Source organism: Hyla sarda, chromosome 10 (assembly GCF_029499605.1).
Source record: "Hyla sarda isolate aHylSar1 chromosome 10, aHylSar1.hap1, whole genome shotgun sequence".
Classification (NCBI taxonomy): Eukaryota; Metazoa; Chordata; class Amphibia; order Anura; family Hylidae; genus Hyla; species Hyla sarda.
Genome location: NC_079198.1, coordinates 82,972,513 through 82,995,375, shown reverse-complemented (window position 1 = coordinate 82,995,375; position 22,863 = coordinate 82,972,513). Strand labels below are relative to the sequence as shown.

Sequence of the window (22,863 nt, the reverse complement as noted above, 5' to 3'; positions counted from 1 at the left end):
ACTGGGCCACCTCACATCTACTAGATTACATGTTTTCTGAAGCAAGAAACAGAACTTCAATGGAACAGAATCTGTTCCAGTCACTGTAAAACTTCTCCCCACCCCAGATTACTTTGCTTATACTTCTCAGAAATGCTGTAGTGTTTCTCTGGATGACTTTCCTCACAGTGCTGCTAGTCACAAATACACATTCTTACTGAATGCAACAACCTCCTGGTCAAACAATACTCATCACTGTGTATCCTTCACACCCGAAGAGGCCCGAGACTGCACTATATAATACATAAAAAACATATAAAATTATGTAGAGTACAGTGGAAAATACTGGTCAACATGAATGTCTTGTCATGTTTATTTAAAATATATCAAAAAAAGAAAATTAAAGGACTTTTGTGTATTGGAAAGAGGAGAGCAAATGGAAGGCAAGTGATTTTAAAGGGGTACTCCGCCCCTAGACATCTTATCCCCTATCCAAAGGATATGGGATAAGATGTCTGATTGCGGGGGTCCCGCCGCGATCTCTCCTGCAGCACCCTGTGTCATCTGCTGCAGCGAGCTAACTTCACTCCATGCCTGATGCAATTCAGGGGCCGGAGTATCGCGACATTACGGCCCGCCCCCCTTGTGACGCCACACCCCGCCCCCTCAATACAAGTCTGTGGGAGTGGGCGTGACGGTCACCATGCCCCCTCCCATAGATTTGCATTGAGGGGTCGGGCTGTAACGCCACGAGGGGGCAGAGCTGTGATGCCACATGGGGGCAGGGCCGTGATGTCATGATACTCCGGCCCCTGTATCGCCCGTCATTAAGCACGGAGCGAAGTTAGCTCCGTGCAGAAGATGACACAGGGTGCTGCAGGAGAGATGGTGGGGGTTCCCAGCAGCGGTATCCCTGTGATCAGACATCTTATCCCCTATCCTTTGGAGTACCCCTTTAAGAACATAGCAATATAGGCTATAATACATTGAAGGAACACTAGTTTGATTAAAAATTTCTGAGCCATTGAGTCCAGTTTGCCAGTCTCAATCCACTGTGGGAATCCAAGAGTGATTCTAAATTGCCACTGTCACACTCCAACAGGTGTAGACCTACTGTGCCACCTATTGGTTTGACTTTGGGCAAACTCAGTACAGTTGTCCTCTTGGTAAAGCACCAGCCGGTGCTATCACAGATCTAGAATCCCCTGCAGGCGGTTGCGGGGAACTCTTCATCTGTGATAGCAGAGGCTGGTGCTTTACCGAGAGATCAACTCTGCTGATCCTGATCATTTATATGGACAGTGAGCCTACCAATGGGTATCTGAGTGAAATGTCCCTGGTGGACCGGTATTCCTTTACCATCTTCTGTTACGAGATTTGAGGCAAGAATTGTTGGAATATTTTGTCGATCCAATTTATTCTCACTCCTGAGGAACCCCTCTAATGTTTATGGGGAAATGCGTCGGGTTGCTGTTATCCTGTTGTTATTACCAATAATTTTGGATATACCTGTACCATTAGTAATACAGTGCTCACCTGTATCTTGTATTATTGAATTAGCTGGGTATATGCACCTCTTTGACTATTGCAATATTGGTATAATATTTCTCTTGTTTTTCTTGCATTCTTTGAATTTGCATGGTCTATGACCTAAGAATTTTCTCATATCACCACGAGTCATTGATGTTTATCTTTTACATGTTAATTAATAAAGGTTAAGTCTTAGGAGATACTTTTTGCTGTCTGTGATATTAGTTTAGGATTTGCTGGCAGAATACATTTTGTTGTTTAGCCTTATTATGTTGTCCCCTGCACTATACTTTAATAAAAGATAAAGAAATGTACAATAACAGAGGGCATCAGGAAGATGACAGACACCGAGAGCTGCCAACAATGTGTTGCAACAATCCCTGAACCAGTGGTGCCCAAATAGAAGATCTTGATTTACGAAGACTTATAAATGGGGACCAGTAGCTGTTAGGCCACCAGTCTGTTCTCTTGATTTTTTTTCTGCAAAGAAAGGGCAATACTGCCTCCTTGTAGTTTTGTCTCAGTGTCCCTGTCAATTCCTTATTTTTAGTGAAATAGCCAGTGGCAAATCATTCAGTGGTCCCTCAACATAAGATGGTAATTTATTCCAAATGAACCATCGTTAGTTGAAACCATCGTATGTTGAGGGATCCGTGCAATGTAAAGTATAGGAAGTTATACTCACCTGTCCCGCTGCTCTGAATGTCGCCCTCCATCGCTGTCGCCACATCCCCGTGGTGTCCCCGCCGCTCCGGACTGTCTCTGCTGCCTGGGATCGTTGCTCTTCATGGCCGTCATCGCGTCGCTGCACACGCCACTCCTATTGGATGACTGGACGGCGTGCGCGGCGACGTGATGATGACGAAGGAGAGCGACGGTGATGCAGGGGATCTCGAAGAGGACGGTCCGGAGCGTCCTCTTCGGGATCCCCTGCATCACCGTTGCTCTCCTTCGTCATCATCACGTCGCCGCGCACGTCGCCGCGCATGCCTTCCAGACCATCACCGGACCACATGGCACACCTTAAACGGCTATCCGGCGGTAGCTGAAGCAGTCTGCGCTGCCGGATAGCCGTTTATGCGATGACCCCGACATAAAAAAGCATTGTATGTTGATACTGCCTTCAACATGTGATAGCCTCTGAGAGGCCATTGTATGTTGAAATTATCATATGTTTGGGCCATCGCAGGTCGGTGGATGACTGTATAGGGATGTATATGCCTAAAGCATTAATCAATTGGAGATTGTGATGATAACAATGGTCTCAGGGCATGCCAGGAAAATGCTCGCCAGACCATGACACCACCACTTGCCTGTTGAACTCAAAGGGTGCATACACGGGATATGGCCTCATGCTGTAGGACAGATTCAGATTTGGCCATTCGTAGGATTCAACAAGAAATGGGACTTGTTAGTCCAAATGACCTTTTGACATGTGTCCAAGGTCCATTGACATCTTTCCTTGGCTCGTGTGTGGAGCTCTTATAATGTTGGAAGAATCCTTGTTTGTCTTCAGCTGTTGAACCCTAGTTGATGTTAGGTAAGCTGCATGGCTATTGTGGTGGATTGCCGGGTCAGTTGGCACACTGTGATCCATGAGACATGTTAAACTTGCCTTTCTACAAACTATACATGGCCTACCACTGTGTGATCTTCTCTCAGATGTCTGTCATGGTTCAATCATTCTTCGTACACTCTTGATACTTGTGTTGCAGGAACAGTCAAGAGTAGCTGTTTGTCCATGGTCAAAGAAACTCAAGTCACCACATTTATCCAATATCAAGTTCTGTTGTACTGAGAAGAGGTCAACAGGTTATCTGGTGGTTGATTGGGATTTGGACACCATGTAGAGTTGCATATGTGGTCACAAGATGTCAAATGCCAGCTAGTCCTAATGCAGTGATCATTTAGGGTAAATAGGTAGATAAAATAACAAGGAATTGTTAGTTTATGTATCCCAATATATATTAATTCATTTATGTCACCAAATCATATGAAAACTACCTAGAAAAGGGAGAGTTCTCCTTTAAGAGATTTTGCCAGCTAAAAAGTGTAGACTTTTGGAAGAATCTTGAGCCGACTCCATGAATAGCTTCTTTCACAATCCCATCTTGCCAGTGTATAAACAGCAGGCTCATCTGCGCTTACTCTGCTTTCTGGCTCCACTTTCCAGTCATCTCTTTGCAGCAGGGGAAAAAGGAAATAGTGTTCAGGCTTATGAATACACTCAGCCAAAGATAGAAAAAGAGAGGATTGCAGGGAGCAGAGACATTCAGTGGGACCTCCTGCTTCCTATCGCATTCTGCATGAGATCTTGTCACCAGCCGCAGTGGGCCAAGTTCTCTTTCTTAGGATTTCAGAGCAAATGTGGGCGTCTGGCAACCCTTGAAGCCTCAGGTTTATGGACATTTTGCTGAGTAAGTTTTTGCATAGAGAAACTACTAAAAAAAGTAAAGGGGCCTGTCTGTGCACTGTGGCTTTCTGCTGACACAGCCCAGAGTAGAAAGAGAAATGCACATTTTTTGTAAATGCTAAGGAGGCCAGAAGAATCAATAACTGTCTTAATAAAGTAGCAGCAGCCTCAAGATTTATATCTTCTATTCTGAGGATGTGATGATTTAATGACTAACGTCTTATCTTGTTAGAGGGGCGGATCATTTTTTATCAGCAGCTTCTTCTTTACGCCTGTAATATCATTACTAGAAGCAGCGACATAGGATTAACACAGTCTGTAGTAGTAATAATAGTAATCATCCAGATCTACCTGTGTAGCAGAGCTGAACTGGTTAGATTGTGCCTCCTGATAATTTAAGATTATGTTAAAATAAATTTCTCTATAAGCCAAAGACAAACTCAGCTCTGCTACATCAGTGTTTCATTTTTGGTAATTCACATTTTCCACATTGTAGATAAAGAATCTTACAGGTCCATTTTATGGATCAATAATCAGCAAATTAATGTTTTGTCCAATATTGAATGGTCTAATTCCCAGTAATGTCTTCAGATTTAAGGTCCTATCTGGCAGAATCAATAGTCTGACTATTGATACTGACAATATAATCAATACATTTCCATCATGGAATAGGGTTCCTGGATTAATAGTATTCAACCTTTTCTGGGATTAGAATGGCCATGGATTTCACTATATAAATGAGGATTATCATCTAGGAACCAAAAATCACCTGCGGTGAAAGAGAGCTGAGTTCTCTGAATATATAGTGCATGTCAGCTACTTCTAGAAGCTGCTGGAAACACGAATCAATCCGGAAAGGTTTTAGGAAGTCGCTGCTTTCAAGTAATTAAAATGACAGTGCTCAGCGATGGGACAAGTTCTTACTCTAATGAACAGAAGCCAACCTGCCGCCTCCATTGGTTTGGCTGAAGCTGAATCCTGCCCCTCCAGCAATGTGTCACATAGACTTGTATTGATCGCCATACAGTGGAATTCTCTTTATTCAGGAGTGAGTGCTGGGGCTGCACTGCTCTCCACATCACTGCTTCAATGCGAGGATTCCTAGAGGATGAGCCTCCTCTACTGCACATCTGGACTCTGAAGACCAACGCCTCCACCTGCTTCTTCTGGGCATCTTATCCTCAGCATCCTCTATAGACCTGATCACTCAATGATGGATCCTCTCAAAGCTCTTGTCAGTATTTTACTTGTCTATTTCAACTCCTGTAAAGGAACAAGGCTGCAGAGTGGTGAGTACAATAAAGAATATTACACTTTCAATGAATAACCATCAAATGCTATTATACCAAACACAACCTCGCATCTTTCAAGTAAATGCTTTGTATTTCAATGCAAATGTTTGTAGTTGAGTTTTACAATTTTAAGCATGTACTTTAAATTCTGAGAGTAAGCACGGCTGCATGCTTAGATCCCCGTCATTTTATTGGGTTATCATTACTGTACAAATGATAAGTGTATAGGAAAGACTACTGTCTGCTTTAGAGGAAGTTGGAATGAGCTCCATCAAAAGTTTCAGGTCATATGTTTTGTGTATGTATAAATGTTTTTTATGTGTGACTGTTAATGTATGCTGATATATATATATATATATATATATATATATATATATATATATATATATATATTATATACACACACACACACACAAACACACACACACACACACACACATACAGAACAGTCATTAAGCAAGAAGAAAATGTCCCAACATCTATCTATCTATCTATCTATCTATCTATCCATTTATCTTATAAAGAACAATCACCCCAAAGCAAATCTCTAAATAGAGATCCAATATCTAGCTATATATGTAACCCCTCCCACTTTGCCCCATCCTGCATCTGCATTTCTAGGGTATAGAAAGTTATACATGGTATGAGTGAAAAATGTAGTAGCACTATTTTATGAGCTAAATCTATAGACAGTAATACTACTATACAAGGAAGAATAATACCAGCACAACAGGAAAATACATTATCATCACCATCATATAGTGACTAAATAATATTGCCATATTGTTACTAAATAAAACACATTTTATATAGTCCATTATTTTACCATATAACAGTAGATACCTGCTCTACAGATCAAATAAGTGATTACTGTGCAGTTATATCCAGTGGCTCACAGGTGACGTCTTCTTCTCGTTCTCCTTTCTTTTTCTTCTTTAAACCACCATGACGACTTCTTCCAGCCATAACTCTTTTCTTCAGAATCTGCCAGAAAAACATGTTAGGCTCCTTCCTTTTCCAACACGCATCCCACCTCTATAAATCTCTCTATTTATAGTCCCACAATTGGTAATAATGCCCCCTTTGGTGCCCCCTACAGTAAAAGTTGGTAAGTAGGTCCCCTGTTACATTGGTTCCCAATTAAGTATTTCTCCCACAGCAGTTAGGTAGTTTCCCCATTAGATATGTATGTCCATAGGTTGTAGTTCCTCCATTATGCAGTTGTGTCTCCCCAGTAGGCAAGTAGTCCCTCCTATAGGATAGTATGTCTCACCAGTATTCAGATAGATCTCCCAGTAGAAAAAAAGAGACAATAGGATGCACTCCCTTGTGTGATACCGGAGGATATAATGGTAACGCAAGAACTTGTTTCGCGTAGGTTCGGCTTCATCAGGCATCCATGAAGAAGCTGCCTGATGAAGAGGAACCTACGCGAAACGTGTTGCATTGTGGGAATAAAGAAAAAGTTGCATTTTATCCTGATCTCCAGCACCTTTATGATCTCTGCTATAATTGGAGATCTCCCAGTAGGCAGGTAGACCCCTCAGTAGGTAGGTAGTCCCCCATCCCTTGTAGGCAGGTGTGTTCCCCCATATGCAAGCAGTTCCCTCAGTGTGCAGGCAATTCTCCCCATTAGACAGGTGGTCAACCATTAGCCTGGTAGTCCTGGTAGCCCCTCCCCATTAGGCAGGTAGTCATCCCAATAGCCTGATACCCCCCCCCCCCAGCAGGCAGGTGGTCTCCCAATTAGGCATGTAGTCCACTGTAAGCCAAGTAATGCCTGAACCATTGCAGAGATCATGATAAGCTGCTGCTGTAAGCCGCTTCCTCAAGCTGCCTGCAGCCTACATCCACAGCTTTTAACTGTATGTGCATGTTGTGTGCATACAGTTCAAAGTGGTGCTTGCCTGGGGATCCAGAGTAAGTATCCTGGATTTCCGGTCTAGTAAGCAGATAGAGTGAAACCTTAGGCCTTGGGTGGCTACCCAGAATGTCCACGTTATAATCCACTGGGCGAATTTGTGTTTAGGACATTTATCCCCATCCTATTCACTGAGCCCTATAGCAGTTGCCAATTCTGCCTTTATGATAGGTACACCACTTATCTACGGTATATATATCATACCCATCTATCTCTTCTTGGAGAAAACGGAAACTAACATTTCACATTTGATGGAATACACCTCTGTTCACACTTGATCTTTTGAGTGATGCAGTGATTCATTTTTGTAATAAATGGTAAATCTCTGACCAAGGCTCCTACACCTGCCAGCATCTGTCCTCTGAGTTGTGCTGCTTCTCTATAGGATTCTATCTATTTATCTATCTGTTTATCTACTTTATCTATCTTCTATCTGTCTATTTACCACCTATCTTTCTATCTATCCATCTATATATCTCATATCTATTTATCTATCTAATATCTATCTATCTATCTATCTATCTATGTATCTCATATCTTTCTATCTATCTCACATCTATCTATCTATCTATCTATCCATCCATCCATCCATCCATCTCATATGTATCTATCTATCTAAATCCAAAGAAGCAGCAGCACACAAAGTATACGGTGCAAAAAAGGTTTGTGGATTATTACATCAGTGCAGATAGAGCAACATTTCTGCGACCTCTTCGTCGTCTTTCTCAAGCTCGGAGCTTGAGAAAGGTTTACGAAGAGGTCGCAGAAACGTTGCTCTGTCTGCACTGATGTAATAAACCACAAACCTTTTTTGCACCGTATACCTTGTGTGCTGCTGCTTCTTTGGATTTACTTATTGGGATCCCGACACCAAGGCTCCTACACAGCGTGCACCAGCTACCTGAAGTACTATATTGGTTGTGCTGCTCTCCTGGGATCTATCTATCTATTGGACTAAGAGGATATCCCTTCCCCTTCTCAGTATTAAAGGGGTACTCTGGTGGAAAATATTTTTTTTTTTAATCAACTGGTGACACAAATTAAAACAGATTTGTAAATTACTTTAAAAAAAAATCTTCCTTCCAGTATTTATTAGCTGCTGTATACTACAGAGGAAATTATATAGTTATTTTCTGTCTGACCACACTGCTCTTTGCTGACACCTCTGTCCATGTCAGGAACTGTCCAGAGCAGGAGAGGTTTGCTATGAGGATTTGCTCCTACTCAGGACAGTTCCTGACATGGACAGAGGTGTCAGCAGACAGAAAAGAACTACACAACTTCCTCTGTAGTATACAGCAGCTTATAAGTACTGGAAGGATTAAGATTTTTAATAGAAGTCATTTACAAATCTGTTTAACTTTTTGGCACCAATTGATTATAAAAAAAATTGTTTTCCACTGGAGTACCCCTTTAATTGCAGCTCTGTGCCTTGGAGGGCTGTCAGCAATGCTTCACTTCTTGAAGACTTTAACAGCAATTTTTCCATGTGTTATCAGATGACTGCTGAAGCCTTATAGCAGTGTTACCCCAACAATCAGTGTCACCCCAACAATCAGTGTCACCCCAACAATCAGTGTCACCCCAACAATCAGTGTCACCCCAACAATCAGTGTCACCAGGGAACCCACAATCTAACCTGTGTTATCCTTCCCAGACAAGCCATAGAAATGTAATAAAATGACAAATCATATTCAGTCATTGGCTTTTCACAGCTAAAAGGATCTTTTATTCTTCTGCTGAACTCTTGCCCTCGACAGAAATGTAATAATAAAATGTTCTTCCTGTTTCATAGTCTGAAAAGTCATATATGTTCTGCATAACTGTCCTTGGGTCTTTATAAGGGAAAATCGTCTTCCCAGTCACAAAGGGGCTAAACATCTCATGTAAACATCTCGTGAATACTATGACATTCACACAAGTAGTCACTTGGCTACGGAGCGTCTTAATCCAGTGTATGATAATAGAGTATAGGAAATAATGAGAATAAGAAAATGCTGCTGTATGGTAAACCGCAGAGATCTCTGCACCTCCAGGGCTCTCATCTGTATGGCAGCATAGGGATCAGGGACCCAGAGATTGTGACAAATGATATGTGAAATATGCTATGTTGTTGGGATGCATTCCATTGCTTGCATAATGTATTGCCACATGAAAGCACTATGCAACATACCAGGTCATGCTTTCATGGTGATTTGGATCATAAACTTACCTGATAACTAAACTAAATTGTCACTGTCATTAAAATTATTTTTTGCATATGAGACAGCAGGTAAAATAAATAAGATTTGTAATTCACTCCCTGTAAAAAAATAAAATAAAATATTTTTATGTCACTTTTATGGTCTTATAAATCTGGCCATTAAGGGTCTCCCTTATGGTCCAGACTGCATTCTGTCTCCTGGCAGGAGACCAAACTCAGAAAGTGATGTCTGGCCATAGGGAGTAAATAGCACTCACTATCTCTGTTTCATACACATGCACTGCCTAGGCCAGACAGCATTTCCTGAGTTTGGTCTCCTGCCAGTCCAGCAGGAGACCAAAGTCTGTGTTTTGAGCAGACCCCTAGTGGCCAGATTTATGCCCATTTAAGAGAATGGACAGAGAGGTTCCAAGGAGTGGACGAGGCCAATCATTACCTAAGGTGGGTCTCTACTGTAACAAGTAATTGGCTGCGCGGACACACCCTTGTGGCACTATGGGAGTGGCAGCAGGGGGGATTGTGGCAGGTGAGAACTATTTTCTTCTTCCAGCCCAGCCTGGCTGTTATTAAAAATGTTTAAAAAACACAAAAAGTGTCTAGGATATAGGGCCCCCAACTAACTTTGGCCCTCAACAAACTCCAAGTATGAGATAAAAGGGTCTCTTACAATTTGTGAGTTACAGTATATGCTTTGTTATGTACAGTAAATCAAGAGCGTTGCAAAGGTCTCTAAAGATATGAATGAAATATTACCTCCATACTGTTAATGAACAAAACACACTATATAAAGACCAATATAACCTATTGCAGGCCAAAATAATGCTGCCATAACACGACCACTACTATTACCACTACCATGCAGTGGGGTTTATGGTAGGGATGTCCCGATACCGATACTTGTATCGGTATCGGGGCCGATACCAGGTATCTGCATGGTATCGAGGACTCGTCTAATGTCCCAATACCAAATCCGATACCTGGTGGAGTGCTCAGCTTCACTGCCCCGTCCTCTGGTTCGCATCATAACCGCTGCCTCCGTTCTGCCGTCCGCATCATGGCGTCTTATGGAGGAGCATGTGACACACACGTCACTCCCCTGCGCCCAGCGTAACGCTACGGAGGAAGCAGAGTGACGTTTGTGTCACATGCTCCTCCATAAGACTCCATGATGCGGACGGCAGAACGGGGCAGCGGCAGTGATGAGAACCAGGCTGCAGAGCGGCGACAGCGGACAGTGAGCAGCTACAAAGGGGGGTCCTGCTATCTACAGGAGGGTCCTGCTGGCTACAAAGGGGGCACTGCTGTCTACAGGGGGGTCCTGCTGGCTACAAAGGGGGGTCCTGCTATCTACAGGGGGGTCCTGCTGGCTACAAAGGGGGGCACTGCTGTCTACAGGGGGGTCCTGCTGGCTACAAAGGGGGGGACTGCTGTCTACAGGGGTTCCTGCTGGCTACAAAGGGGGCTGCTGGCTACAAAGGGGGGCACTGCTGTCTACAGGTGGGGGTCCTGTTGGCTACAAGGGGGGTCCTGTTGGCTACAAGGGGGGTCCTGCTGGCTACAATGGGGGTTCTGCTGTCTGTCTGCACCTATCTATAGTACCTACATGGGGCTACTACCTACTATTAAAGACAATCTTACAGCAGAGTCACCTGCACTAACTTGAATTTATAGGTAGATAGTGCAGGTGACCCTGTTTCTACCGCTGCTCACCATGTCAACATAAGCGCAATCGCTCCGGAGACATCGGTCTCGCCACCAATGCAAATTCCCTGTTCTGTCCAATGGAGAAAGGAGAAATCTTGGCTCATACTACAGCAGCCGCCTCCATTGTACACAACAAGGACCCACATATCATACGGTAAGCAGCGCCAAAAACCGTGTCACCCTGCTGTCAGATTCCCTTTAAAATAAAAGTACTCGTAATTGGTATCGGTGAGTATTAAAATTTAAAGGGGTATTTAATAGAAATAATTTACAAATCTGTTTAACTTTACCGGAGCCAGTTGATATATAAAAAAAAAAGTTTTGGCTTGGAATACCCCTTTAAGTATCGGTACCCGTACTCTGTTTTAAAAAAAAATGATATCGGGACATCCCTAGTTTATGGAATGGGCACCTGACTTTTATTATATGGTTCTGTTCCCACTGGGTCTATTTATCAGTGAATGAATATTACTATACACAACCCAGTGTTACCATCAGCTTCTATTACTATTTCAGTGCTTCCAAATTCAGTACTTAAAAAAAAATGATGATACAATAAGTATAGGTATTTCCCAAAAAAGTGAAATAGTGCCACAGAAACACACCTGAAATTAATAATGGCAGATAGAGGCCCCAAAAATAATTGTACCAAACAGATAGTGCCCTGTATTGTGCCACATACATTAGTTGTTCCCCAGTCAGGAATAGAACCCCCCCCCCCCCCAAAAAAAAACTAACCCCCTTTCTGCATCAAAAAGTAATAGTGCGGTCTTATGTACTCCGCGCAGTAATAGTGTTGCAAATAATGTACTTTGTGCTCTCACAAAGACTTCTCCCCATGCTCCTTCTTTCACAGACTGCTCCCACCTCCTACTTACAGACTGACCCCCTATCTCACAGACTGCTTTCTATATCCCTCTACTTTCTATGGTCTGTATACAGATGTTTGTTCTCTGCACTGGTCATAGAGATGAGTGCGGGGAGGAGATAGAGGGAACTGTGCAACTAAAGTACGTCTTTCTGCGATCCAAAACTCTACCTGATCATTTAGGAGGTAGGGAAGGCCAGAGCACTTGATCCCTGGGGAGAAGTAGTGTCAGTAGTGTTGGTAATGGTGAAGGAATATGGCACGAAAAATCTGTGGAAGATTTTACCCCAGCATCAGCATACACCATATACCAGCATACATCAGCTTTTAAGTCACCATTTATGTTGGCATCAAGTAAAAAAGCCACAATGGCTATAGGGGGGGGTATTTATCAATTTTGCCTGTTGACAGTTTGTTTTGACCCTTTTTTTTTTTCACTTTGGTTTTCGTGGACATGCACCAAATTTATCATTTGGTGCAAGTTGTTAGTAATTTTGGCTGAAATGTTGAAATCAGCTGTTCACAGCGCCTTTTACACAGAACTTACCCCCACAGAGGACGCGTATTTTACCCTGTAGAGCAGCCATTTCGGAGTCCCTCCTGCAGTATATCAGCAAGCGGCATGAGTTATTTTCTTTTGTGGGGTTTATAGTCACCATGTGAAATGGATTTTATTTTCAACTTGAGTATTTTTTTGTTACTTTAGTGCAGTGGTCTTCAACCTGCGGACCTCCAGATGTTGCAAAACTACAATTCCCAGCATGCCCGGACAGCCGTTGGCTGTCCGGGCATGCTGGGAGTTGTAGTTTTGCAACATCTGTAGGTCCGCAGGTTGGAGACCACTGCTTTAGTGCTTCCCTTTCCTGAACCTGTGCGTCCATGTCCAATGCTGGCTCAACGGAGGGTGAAGGTTCCTCAGAGACAACTATGTCGCAGGATAGTATTGAGCAGCCCTGGAGGCGTCGCTGCTTTCACAAAAAAAAAAAAAGTTTTAATGTATTTTGACGCCTTTACATTTTCTGACATTGCTAAGTGTGTTTCCCATGTGCAAAATTTCTTGGCGGTGAATTGCGCCAAAAAACACTAAAGGCGCAAAATTGTTCCAAAGATCGATTGGCGCAAATGATGAATTACTGACTAAAGTTACTGACTAAAATCACAGGACCGTGTGATTTTGAGAAAGTTGTAAAAATGACAGTGGAGAAGATGCGCCAAAAGACACTGCGCCAAAGTGTTGCGCCAAAGTTACAGGGAAAAAAAAAACACATAAATCCTTTGATAAATACCCCCCTATATCTATTAGAACTGTCCCAGAGAAAGTTACCTTGTCTCCCATGACAACCATGGTTCAGTTTTAATCTGCAGTGAAAACCATCAAGTGTAATTGGATATAAATAGGCAATAAGGTCACTGTTTTGGTTTGATGGTAGTTATTAGAGATGAGCGAATTTACAGTAAATTCGATTCGTCACGAACTTCTCGGCTTGGCGGTTGCTGACTTTTTCTGCATAAATTAGTTCAGCTTTCCGGTGCTCCGGTGGGCTGGAAAAGGTGGATACAGTCCTAGGAAAGAGTCTCCTAGGACTGTATCCACCTTTTCCAGCCCACGGGAGCACCTGAAAGCTGAACTAATTTATGCAGGAAAAGTCATCAACTGCCGAGCCGAGAAGTCCGTGACGAATCGAATTTACTGTAAGTTCGCTCATCTCTAGTAGTTATATGTATTGCACCATATGCTTTATACAACCAGTGAAAAAGGTGACATCTATTTTCATCACAACTACTCTGAAGAAGAAACTGAGTTTCTATGCTGGTACGGACAAGACAAGGTAAGGTTAGCCAAGCCCACCAAGGATATACGCACAAGACCAATACATCCAAATACATCTGAAAAAATGACGTGTGTGGTAATTAAAGGTGTTCCCCATTACCCTCTGTGAGTTTTGGTGTGGACTGTGTAGAAAGGAAAATAAACCCCTGACCCATATTTTCAATAACTAAGACAGTCCACAAAAACTTTAGGTTTCTCAAATTGGTGCATGCTGTTTAAAGGAGTACTCCGGAGCGCTGGTACTTAAAAAAAAAGGTTGACCTCATCTGATAGCTCTTTCAAAGACCTTTCCAACGATACCTCATTTGTCAAATTTGGCCCAACCATTCTCTTGTAATTGCCACCTGTAGCAGTAAGCAGCCATGTCATAAAGACTACATTTCCCATGACTCCCTGCGCCGGCTTCCTGTTAGCTGCTGCTCTCTCCCCCTCCTCTTCCCCCCCAGGAAATTATAATAAATTATAATAAAGTTCCTTCCCTCCTTCCATGGGCCCACTAGCGCAGTGTTTCCCAACTAGGGTGCCTCCAGTGGTTGCAAAACTACAACTCCCAGCATGCCCGGACAGCCGAAGGCTGTCCGGGCATGCTGGGAATTGTAGTTTAGCAACAGCTGGAGAAACCCTGGTTATGAAACATTGACACAACCCTTGTGCACTACTACAAAAATGTGTCCATTTGCGCCAAATACCTGAGATCATGTACGGTGGTGACGTTCGTGCCACGCCCCTAATAAAGCCGATACATTTTTGGGAATATTACCATATGGATGTGAATAGATGCGGAGAGAGATTTTTATTTTAGAAATAAATCGAATTTTTAACAGAATTTTGAAAAAAAATTTACATTTTTTTTTCCCCAAATACCTGGCGTTCTAAACTTGCTAAAATCTCCTGTAAGCATGGACCAGTCACCGAAAGAGTTAATGTACGGCAGAACTCACCTGTGCCCGGCAGTGGATAGGTCAGAACCCTCAGGTTAACCGTTTCAGATGATACGATCCGTCTGTCTGGTCGCAAATAGCATAGGGCTAACGTTAGCCCTACGCTATTTGCGTAGTACCGCGCATGCGCAGAATAAATTAACTTTGGGGGAGTAGCCGGCTCCGGGCTGGGAGGCCGGCATAGCCCGCAGTGACTCATGGGAGCGATGAGTCACCGGGCTAAGATGGCGGCGGTGCAGAAGAAACAGCGGTCGAGCGTCATAGATTGAAGAAAAAGGAGCCGGCTTCCGTTAGAAGGAGAAATGCGGGAGAAGACCAGGAAAAGAGCGATATGGATAAGGTAAGTCATTTACAATGTTATACAACTTTGCTTTAGGGTTAGTTTACCATAAAAAAAACCTAGCATCGGAGTACTCCTTTAACAAATCCAGTACAATTGCGGCCTGAGGAAATGCATTTGGGCGCAGGAAACAGTCTGTTGCCGCGAGGTTGCTCCTCTGCTTTTCCCCGCTGTACCTGTCTGCTTTTATGAAATAAAGTTCTACAAGCAAGTTGATTACTGGTGAGTGCATTCTTCTGTACTTCTGTGTTATATTGGATATTTAAACTACTCTAGTGAACAGCACCCCCTACTCTAGTGAACAGCACCCCCTACTCTAGTGAACATCACCCCCTACTCTAGTGAACATCACCCCCTACTCTAGTGAACAGCACCCCCTACTCTAGTGAACAGCACCCCCTACTCTAGTGAACAGCACCCCCTACTCTAGTGAACAGCACCCCCTACTCTAGTGAACAGCCCCCCCGTACGAGTCCTCACATAGATGTTGCCGCAGCCATCAGTCTCACCCGCGTTCTCACAGTAGCGGTGCCGGACAGACTCTCTCTATTTCTGCTTTGATTGTTTAATAAATCCGATGCACCTATAGACTGTCTAGTCTAGGTCTTCACTGTCTAGTTTTTGTTTAGACCAACTACTAGTTTTTGCTGCCTGAAGTTGCACTGAAGTCAGGAAAGTCCCCATTCTGCTAGGCCATGACCACGTGTCAAACACAGTGCAAAAGTGCCTAAAACACATATGTGTGTGCAAAACATGTATGGCACCAAAAACCTGGTGCTTAGCAATAGTAGATCTGGGTCAATGGGGGAGATGTATCAAACAATGTGAAGAACAGTTGAGCAGCTGTCCATAGCACCAATCAGATTCCAGATTCATTTTCCAGAGGCCTTTTTTAACCCCTTAATGGGGTACTCCAGGGGCAAAAAATGTATTTTAAATAAACTGGAGGCAGAACTTTAAACAGATTTGTAAATTACTTCTATATAAAAAATCTTAATCCTTCCAGTACTTATCGGCTGCTGTACTACAGAGGAAGGTCTTTTCTTTTTGAATTTATTTTCTGTGTGACCACAGTGCTCTATGCTGACACCTCTGTCCATGTCAGGAACTGTCCAGAGTAGGAGAGGTTTGCTATGAGGCTATGCTTGTACCCTGGCATTGAGGACGCAGCCAATTTTAATTTTCTATCCACAGACCTATATGAGGTCTTTTATGTGACCAATTGCACTTTCTAATGACACCTTTGTGCCGGAAAATGAAAACAATACCCATGGTTACATGTTTTTCTATTACTGTACTGCTTTTTAAAAAGTTTTGAGCAAAATGTTTAAAATTGCCTTATTCTGATCCCTACATCTTTCTTACTTTTTTGTATACTGGGATGTATGAGAGCTTGTTTTTTGGCACCATGATCTGTAGTTTCTATTGGTACCTTTTGCATAAATGTGACATTGATGGGATGGGATGTGATGTGACCAAAAATCAGCAATTTTGGACTATTTAACCCAGTTTAACCTATTTAACAATAAAATTATATTTTCTTAGTTCAGACATTTCCGCACTTGGTGATGCCAAATATGTTTTACATTTTTTATTTGTAAAATAGAAAACGGGAGTGATTTTTAAAACAGGGGAGGGGCACAATCACACTTATTAAATTCTTTTTTTTTACCCCACAGGGGACTTTTTATTGAAATCTTTTGATTCCTAATACTGTTCAGCGCTATGAAAAGGCATAGCACTAATCAGTGATTTTGGCGATCTATGCCTATGGTCTGCCAGGAGGGAGACTGTAGAAAAAGAGCCCTAATGTGGTCCTGGAGAAGTGAGTGGAGCTCGGACCACCATCTTGATTTATCAGACCCCCACCATTGTGCAGCGGGTGGTCCGATGAGTCTTTATAAACCCCTGTAATATTTCAGAGGCCATCATCAGTATTGATCATCCGATGGGTTAATGGCGAGCATCAGGATGATCGCTAATGTTAGCCATTTGCAGCAAGCCCTGCGCTCCTGCACGCTCTTCATAATTCGGATGGGACTCCTGCATCCTCTAGGGGTTAAAAATGAAAGTTTGAATCTGATTGGTTGTTATGGGAAACTGATCCATTGTTTGCACAAGGTTTCATAAATCACCCACATAATGTTTCAAATCAAATTTGTGGATTTTTTGTTAGATCTTCAGCATTTTCACAGTAACAATACATTTCTTTGTGATTCCACTATGGATTTTATCTTCCCCATTGAAGTGAATGGGAAAATCTGCAACCAATCTACAGCATAACGGGAAAATAGAAAGTAGTCCATGCACTTGATAATGGAGATGCTGTTCGTAGCGGTGCCGAGGTATATTGCCTCCACTACTGGTTTTACAATCCACATCATACCTGCAACATCAATTTTAAAATCTACACCACAGGTCAACTGCTGTGCAAACTTTGAGCAATGCGTGGTGCTACTTAAAAAAAGCTGTAGATTTTACACTTGGAGAATCCTGACAGAAAATCTGCAGCATATTTTTCCCATCAGAACAAAGCCAAAATTTAAATGTATTACAACACTTTTGTTTTGCTTATTTTGTTAAGCTTGGTGTCTTCTGGTTAAATGTTTAAATGTCAGATAAGACTGGTAATAAAAGTGGTCATATTTTTTATAACTAAGCTATAAGAATTATAATTTTTTTGCTGCTGCCGAGAAACCTCAGTATTCAGACTCAGTTCCCAGCAGTTCTTATTTATTAGATTTTTTTTTCTCTCTTTCCTTTCTACCTAAAATGGGATCAGAGCAAAAGGGACTAACACTATCTGTTTGGTTGTTATGGCCACTATCTGACTCCGGTCGGCTCATTCAAATGAATAAGATGGGGCCTGGTCCGGCTGGGATAGGGGAGCACCCGGTTTTCCCATCTCCCGTCCGGATCCGGTCCCTGTATGTAAGAAATGTGATGTGAATGCAGCCTAACACTGATAGCTGGCTGCTTCTGTCTGTGTCCTGGCTGGCCGGTACCAGGTAAACCTAAGAGGCTGCAGTGCAGATGAAGATGATGGGTCAGGACACCATCAGGATCAGGGAGGGGTAAGTATATATTCCAATAGAAGAGCAGAACACCTGCCATTATGGTAGCGTGGTAATTATCGCTGTTTACTGTAGGTCTGTGAAGGTAAGTGGCGATGCTGTGGATCATCACGTAACCCCTTAACGACCACGGACGTAAATGTACGTCCTGATTTGGTGGTACTTAGCGCACCAGGATGTACATTTACGTCCTGTGTATGACCGCGAGCATCGGAACGGTGCTCGCTCCATACACGGCAGGTTCCGGCGCGGATGTCCGCCATTAACCCCTCAGATGCCGTGATCAATACAGATCACGGCATCTGCGGCAGTGCGGTACTTTGAATGGATGATTGAATCGGCCGCAGTGCTACCACGGCGATCAGATCATCCAGCATGGCGGTCGGAAGTCCCCTCACCTGGCTCCGGCCGTCTCCCGGGTCTTCTGCTCTGGTCTCAGATCGAGCAGACCAGAGCAGAAGATCACTGATAATACTGATCAGTGCTGTGTCCTATGCATAGCACTGAACAGTATTAGCAATCAAATGATTGCTATAGATAGTTTCCTATGGGGACATAAAAAGTGTAAAAAAAAAAAAAAAAGTAGAACATTTTTAAAATAAAAAGTAAAAAAAAAGTGAAAAATACCCTCCCCCAATAAAAATAAAAATTGTCAGTTTTTCCCAAAAAGAGTATTTTTTTTTAAATAAACATATTTGGTATCACCGCGTGCGTAAATGTCCGAACTATCAAAATATAATATTAATGATCCCGTACGGTGAATGGCGTAAACATAAAAAAATAAAAAAGTCCAAAATGCTGCTTTTTTGTCACATTTTATAAAAAAAATGTATAAAAGTTTTACATATGCAAATGTGGTATTGATAAAAAGTACAGATGATGACGCAAAACAAATGAGCCCTCATACCGCCATATACACGGAAAAATGAAAAAGTTATACAGTGGTCCCTCAACATATGATATTAATTGGTTCCAGGAGAACCATCATATGTTGAAACCATCATATGTCGAGTACATATGTCTATGTAAAAATGGTAATTGGTTCTGGGGCCTCGGAACCATTGTATGTTGAATACATATCTCTATGGGAAACTGCTAATTGGTTCTGGGATGACCATTGTATGTGGAGTGTATGGGGAGGGTTTAACAAACCAGGGTGCCTCCAGCTGTTGCACAACTACAACTCCCAGCATGCATGTACAGCCATTGACTGTCTGGGCATGCTGGGAGTTATAGTTTTGCAACAGCAGGAGGCACACTGATAGGGAAACATTGATGTATGGGGTGTATAGTGTGTATATGTATTGTATGTAATGTGTGACATCGCATACAGTACTGTACAGTTTCTTAAATACCTTCAGAGGGGACAGAATGTCCTCCATTACGATCTTGCCGACTACAGCTCTATAGAAAAGGAAGGGGAGGGCAGCCAGCAGCTCATTGGATGCCTGCAGCAAGATGCTCCAGGCTATTGGCTATGGCTGCGCTGGGGGGGGGGGGGGGGGGGGGGGCTTACACGGAGCTCACAGTGGAAGCCTGTGTGAGTTAGCAGGACAGCATGTGAGTAACAGGAGGGTCACTGTATGTGGTCAAAATAGGGCGATTTTAGATTACTGATTTTGTACAAAAAGTTTTAGATTTTTTTTTAAGCGGTGCAAAAATATAAAAGTATCTAGCCACAGGTATAATTTTAATCGTATTGACCCACAGAATAAAGAACACATGTCATTTTTACCGTAAAGTGTACAGTGTGAAAACAAAACCCTCCAAAATGTGCAAAATTGTGGTTTTCATTTAAATTTCCTCCTTGCACAGCCCCCCTATATAACCAGGGGAGGGGCAGCAATCTCTCTTAGTTCCTGAGGTCAAGTGCAGTCAAGTTGTTCCAGTGTCTGTGTCCAGAGCATTGGAGGCCTCAAGCCTAAAGTCCGGCAGCCACAAGTCGGTCGTCAGTAAGTCAAGTCATCTTATTGTTGGTCACCATCTCTGTCAAGTCAAGTCCATCTGTATTTACCCTGGCCTGCACTAACGCCAGTCTAACTACTGCAAGTCCCAGCAAGCCTGTGAGGTCCCCCTGTGTCACTGGTCACCTCCCGGGGATATGTGGCTGTACTGCAAAGACTATATCACCTGTAATAACCAACAAGAAAGAAACTCAAGTGCACTCACCAGAAATATTGCTTCATCTGTGCTCTTTATTGAAGACCATATAGAGACAAGGTGCAGGGAGACGACATAGAAGGGAAGTGTTCGTGGGCTACGGAACTGTCTCGCACTACAAGCGCTTCATAAGTGCTTGTAGCGCGAGACGGTTCCGTAGCCCAGGAACACCTCCCTTCTATGTCGTCTCCCTGCACCTTGTCTCTATATGGACTTCAATAAAGAGCACAGATGAAGCAATATTTGTGGTGAGTGCGCTTGAGTTTCTTTCTTGTTGGATATTTTTGGTGTACTCTTATGCAAACACAAGTATAGCAACGCCATTATCTGTGCAGCATGAACGGAGCCACTGCAGCACTGTGTTCACTCAAGAGGTATTATACAGGTGTGTGAAGCAGAAGTGCCAGGTCATCTATTTCTCCCCTACTGATGACTGTATCACCTTTCTTGCCTCAGTAAAGCTGCCGTTATCCTTAATCTGGCGTTGGTGTCTTCATTGCCCCTGCCTAACCAGGATCAGCGGTATTACCTTTGGGTGGTTAAGGCTAAATCACGCCCTGGCATCACAACAAGAAGGGGTTAATACCATCTGCCCCTTGGGCCATAACATCTACCCTGAACCTTACACCCCGATACCACAATTATAAATAACTGTTTAAATCTGTCCTGGGGACAACACAGACTAGCAGATCATAAGGGACAAGGGATCAGGTTACACACTGTCCAAACAAGTCTATAGAGGGGGAAGAAGCGGAAAAGTTGGGAGTAGGTGGAGACAGATAAAAGCAGCCAGTTCTTACAGTGAGCATAGACTGCTCACAGTTGCTCTGATAATAAAGCTATAAGACAGTTTTCTATGCATGATAATACTGCATATCTCTAAATAATAATCCAACTAATAAGACCAGTACACAAGGAGTAAATAATCACCATACATATTATCATCATACTGTTGCCAACCAAAACCCAGTAGACCAACATTACCAATAATACGCTTATACAAGGAACAAATAATACCCACACACCATAACCACTTATTACCAACATATAATGAATGGATATTACCACTATGCTATTTTTTAATACCTCCACTCCATAGCCACCACATAGTAACTCAATAATACCCTCACACTATTACCAAATAAGAATCACTATACACCAACCAATATTCCCGATACCATGAACATATAGTGGTCGATACCAGTACTACCCAAGCCCTGACGACCATTACATCCATTGACTCACTTCTTCTTTGACTAGTCATTCTCTTTTCTCCTCTTTTTCATCCAGCCTAGAACACTATGAAAATGTTCTCACAGCCATGATTTGTTTGTACAGAATTTTCCAAAAATCATCTTAGACTTCTTTTATTTCCACCCCCTCCTCACCTTTATTCAAACTCCCCATCTATAGTTTCGCTTAGAGTTATTGTGCCTCCTAAATCGTAATTAGCCTTCCATTTGTGCTCCAACTTTGTGCTCCCATCTGTAGTTTAGCCTCCACGCTGTGCCTTATGTCAAAAGAGGCCCCCACACTGTGTTCCCTTATGGAAGGAACTCCCCACATTGTGCCCCCACCTGTTGGTAGTTCCCCACATTGTGCACCCATCAGTAGGTAATTCATTGATCTCCCACTATGCCATAGACTAGAGCCTTATTTTATTTATGAAACAAAATATATAACTTTTTAAGTATTGTTATTAATGTCATGTTCTCTGTCTTATTACATTCCATTAGTGGATATGACACATAAACCAGGTATGTGGTTTTCATTGCTATTTATTTATTATACAGTGTAATATAAGAGTAATCTTTGACATTTGCTTGATCTTTTCTAGTGTTACAACTGTTAAAGTGAAGCCTCATCTATGTTAAGCAACTATTTAAAGGTTTTTTCTATGAAAGGCACTCATCACATACAGTTGATGAGTGTTTGATTGGTGAAGGTCCACCTTCTGCTCCATTGAACCAGAGCTACACTGGACCATCATTTTTCTGATCAGTGGGGGTCCCAGGTACCTCTGGTTGAATGGAGGAGCAGTTGGTCTTACGCTTTGCCACTGTCACAGAAAAAAATCAGTCCCCCCTGCAGGCATGTTATAAAGCAGGAGTTACTGTGCAGCCTTGTATATAGTGTTGTATGAGATCCCTGCTCATTCTGAGCCAAGTAGTCAATGCCCCTCCCTATATACACACTTAATACACAGATAGCTGCCAATCACTGCAATCCCTGAGATTGCATTTTCACTAGGATCACCCAATTGACCAGAATGAGCAGAGATTTACATAACTATAAGACATTATATATGAAGTTATCCTATATATCAGTCTGCTATAAATCAGATTAGGGTGCATTTTTGTGTGCATTCCCTTCAAAAAGTGAATCCCTTACACTCAAATTAGCTTTAAGAGCATCTGATACATGCAGATCCATGTCAACAAAAATGCTTTGTTGCTTGTCACAACAGGATCTTAGTTTGCCTCTTATTTACCCTTTTAGGAGAGGCCTAGCTCCCCAAAAAGGACATAAACCAGTTTGAGGCTATGTTCACACACATTTTTATTTTTTATGGGCTGTAAGATGGCCCATAACCCTTAACAAAAGGCT

General features: G+C 42.6%; 1 protein-coding gene across 8 annotated transcripts in view; it reads left to right on the top strand.

Annotated features, from left to right (window-relative positions):
• LAYN (layilin) overlaps positions 1–22,863 on the top strand; it is a 110,806-nt gene that overhangs the window by 48,854 nt on the left and 39,089 nt on the right. For 5 of the 8 annotated variants that reach the window (XM_056542402.1, XM_056542403.1, XM_056542401.1 and 2 more), the window contains one exon: positions 21,993–22,013. In XM_056542402.1, the coding sequence (XP_056398377.1) occupies positions 21,993–22,013 (21 nt within the window). Of the gene's footprint in view, positions 1–5,084; positions 5,212–21,992; positions 22,014–22,863 lie in introns of those variants that run through there. The other 3 variants (XM_056542397.1, XM_056542396.1, XM_056542398.1) reach the window with 2 other exon arrangements.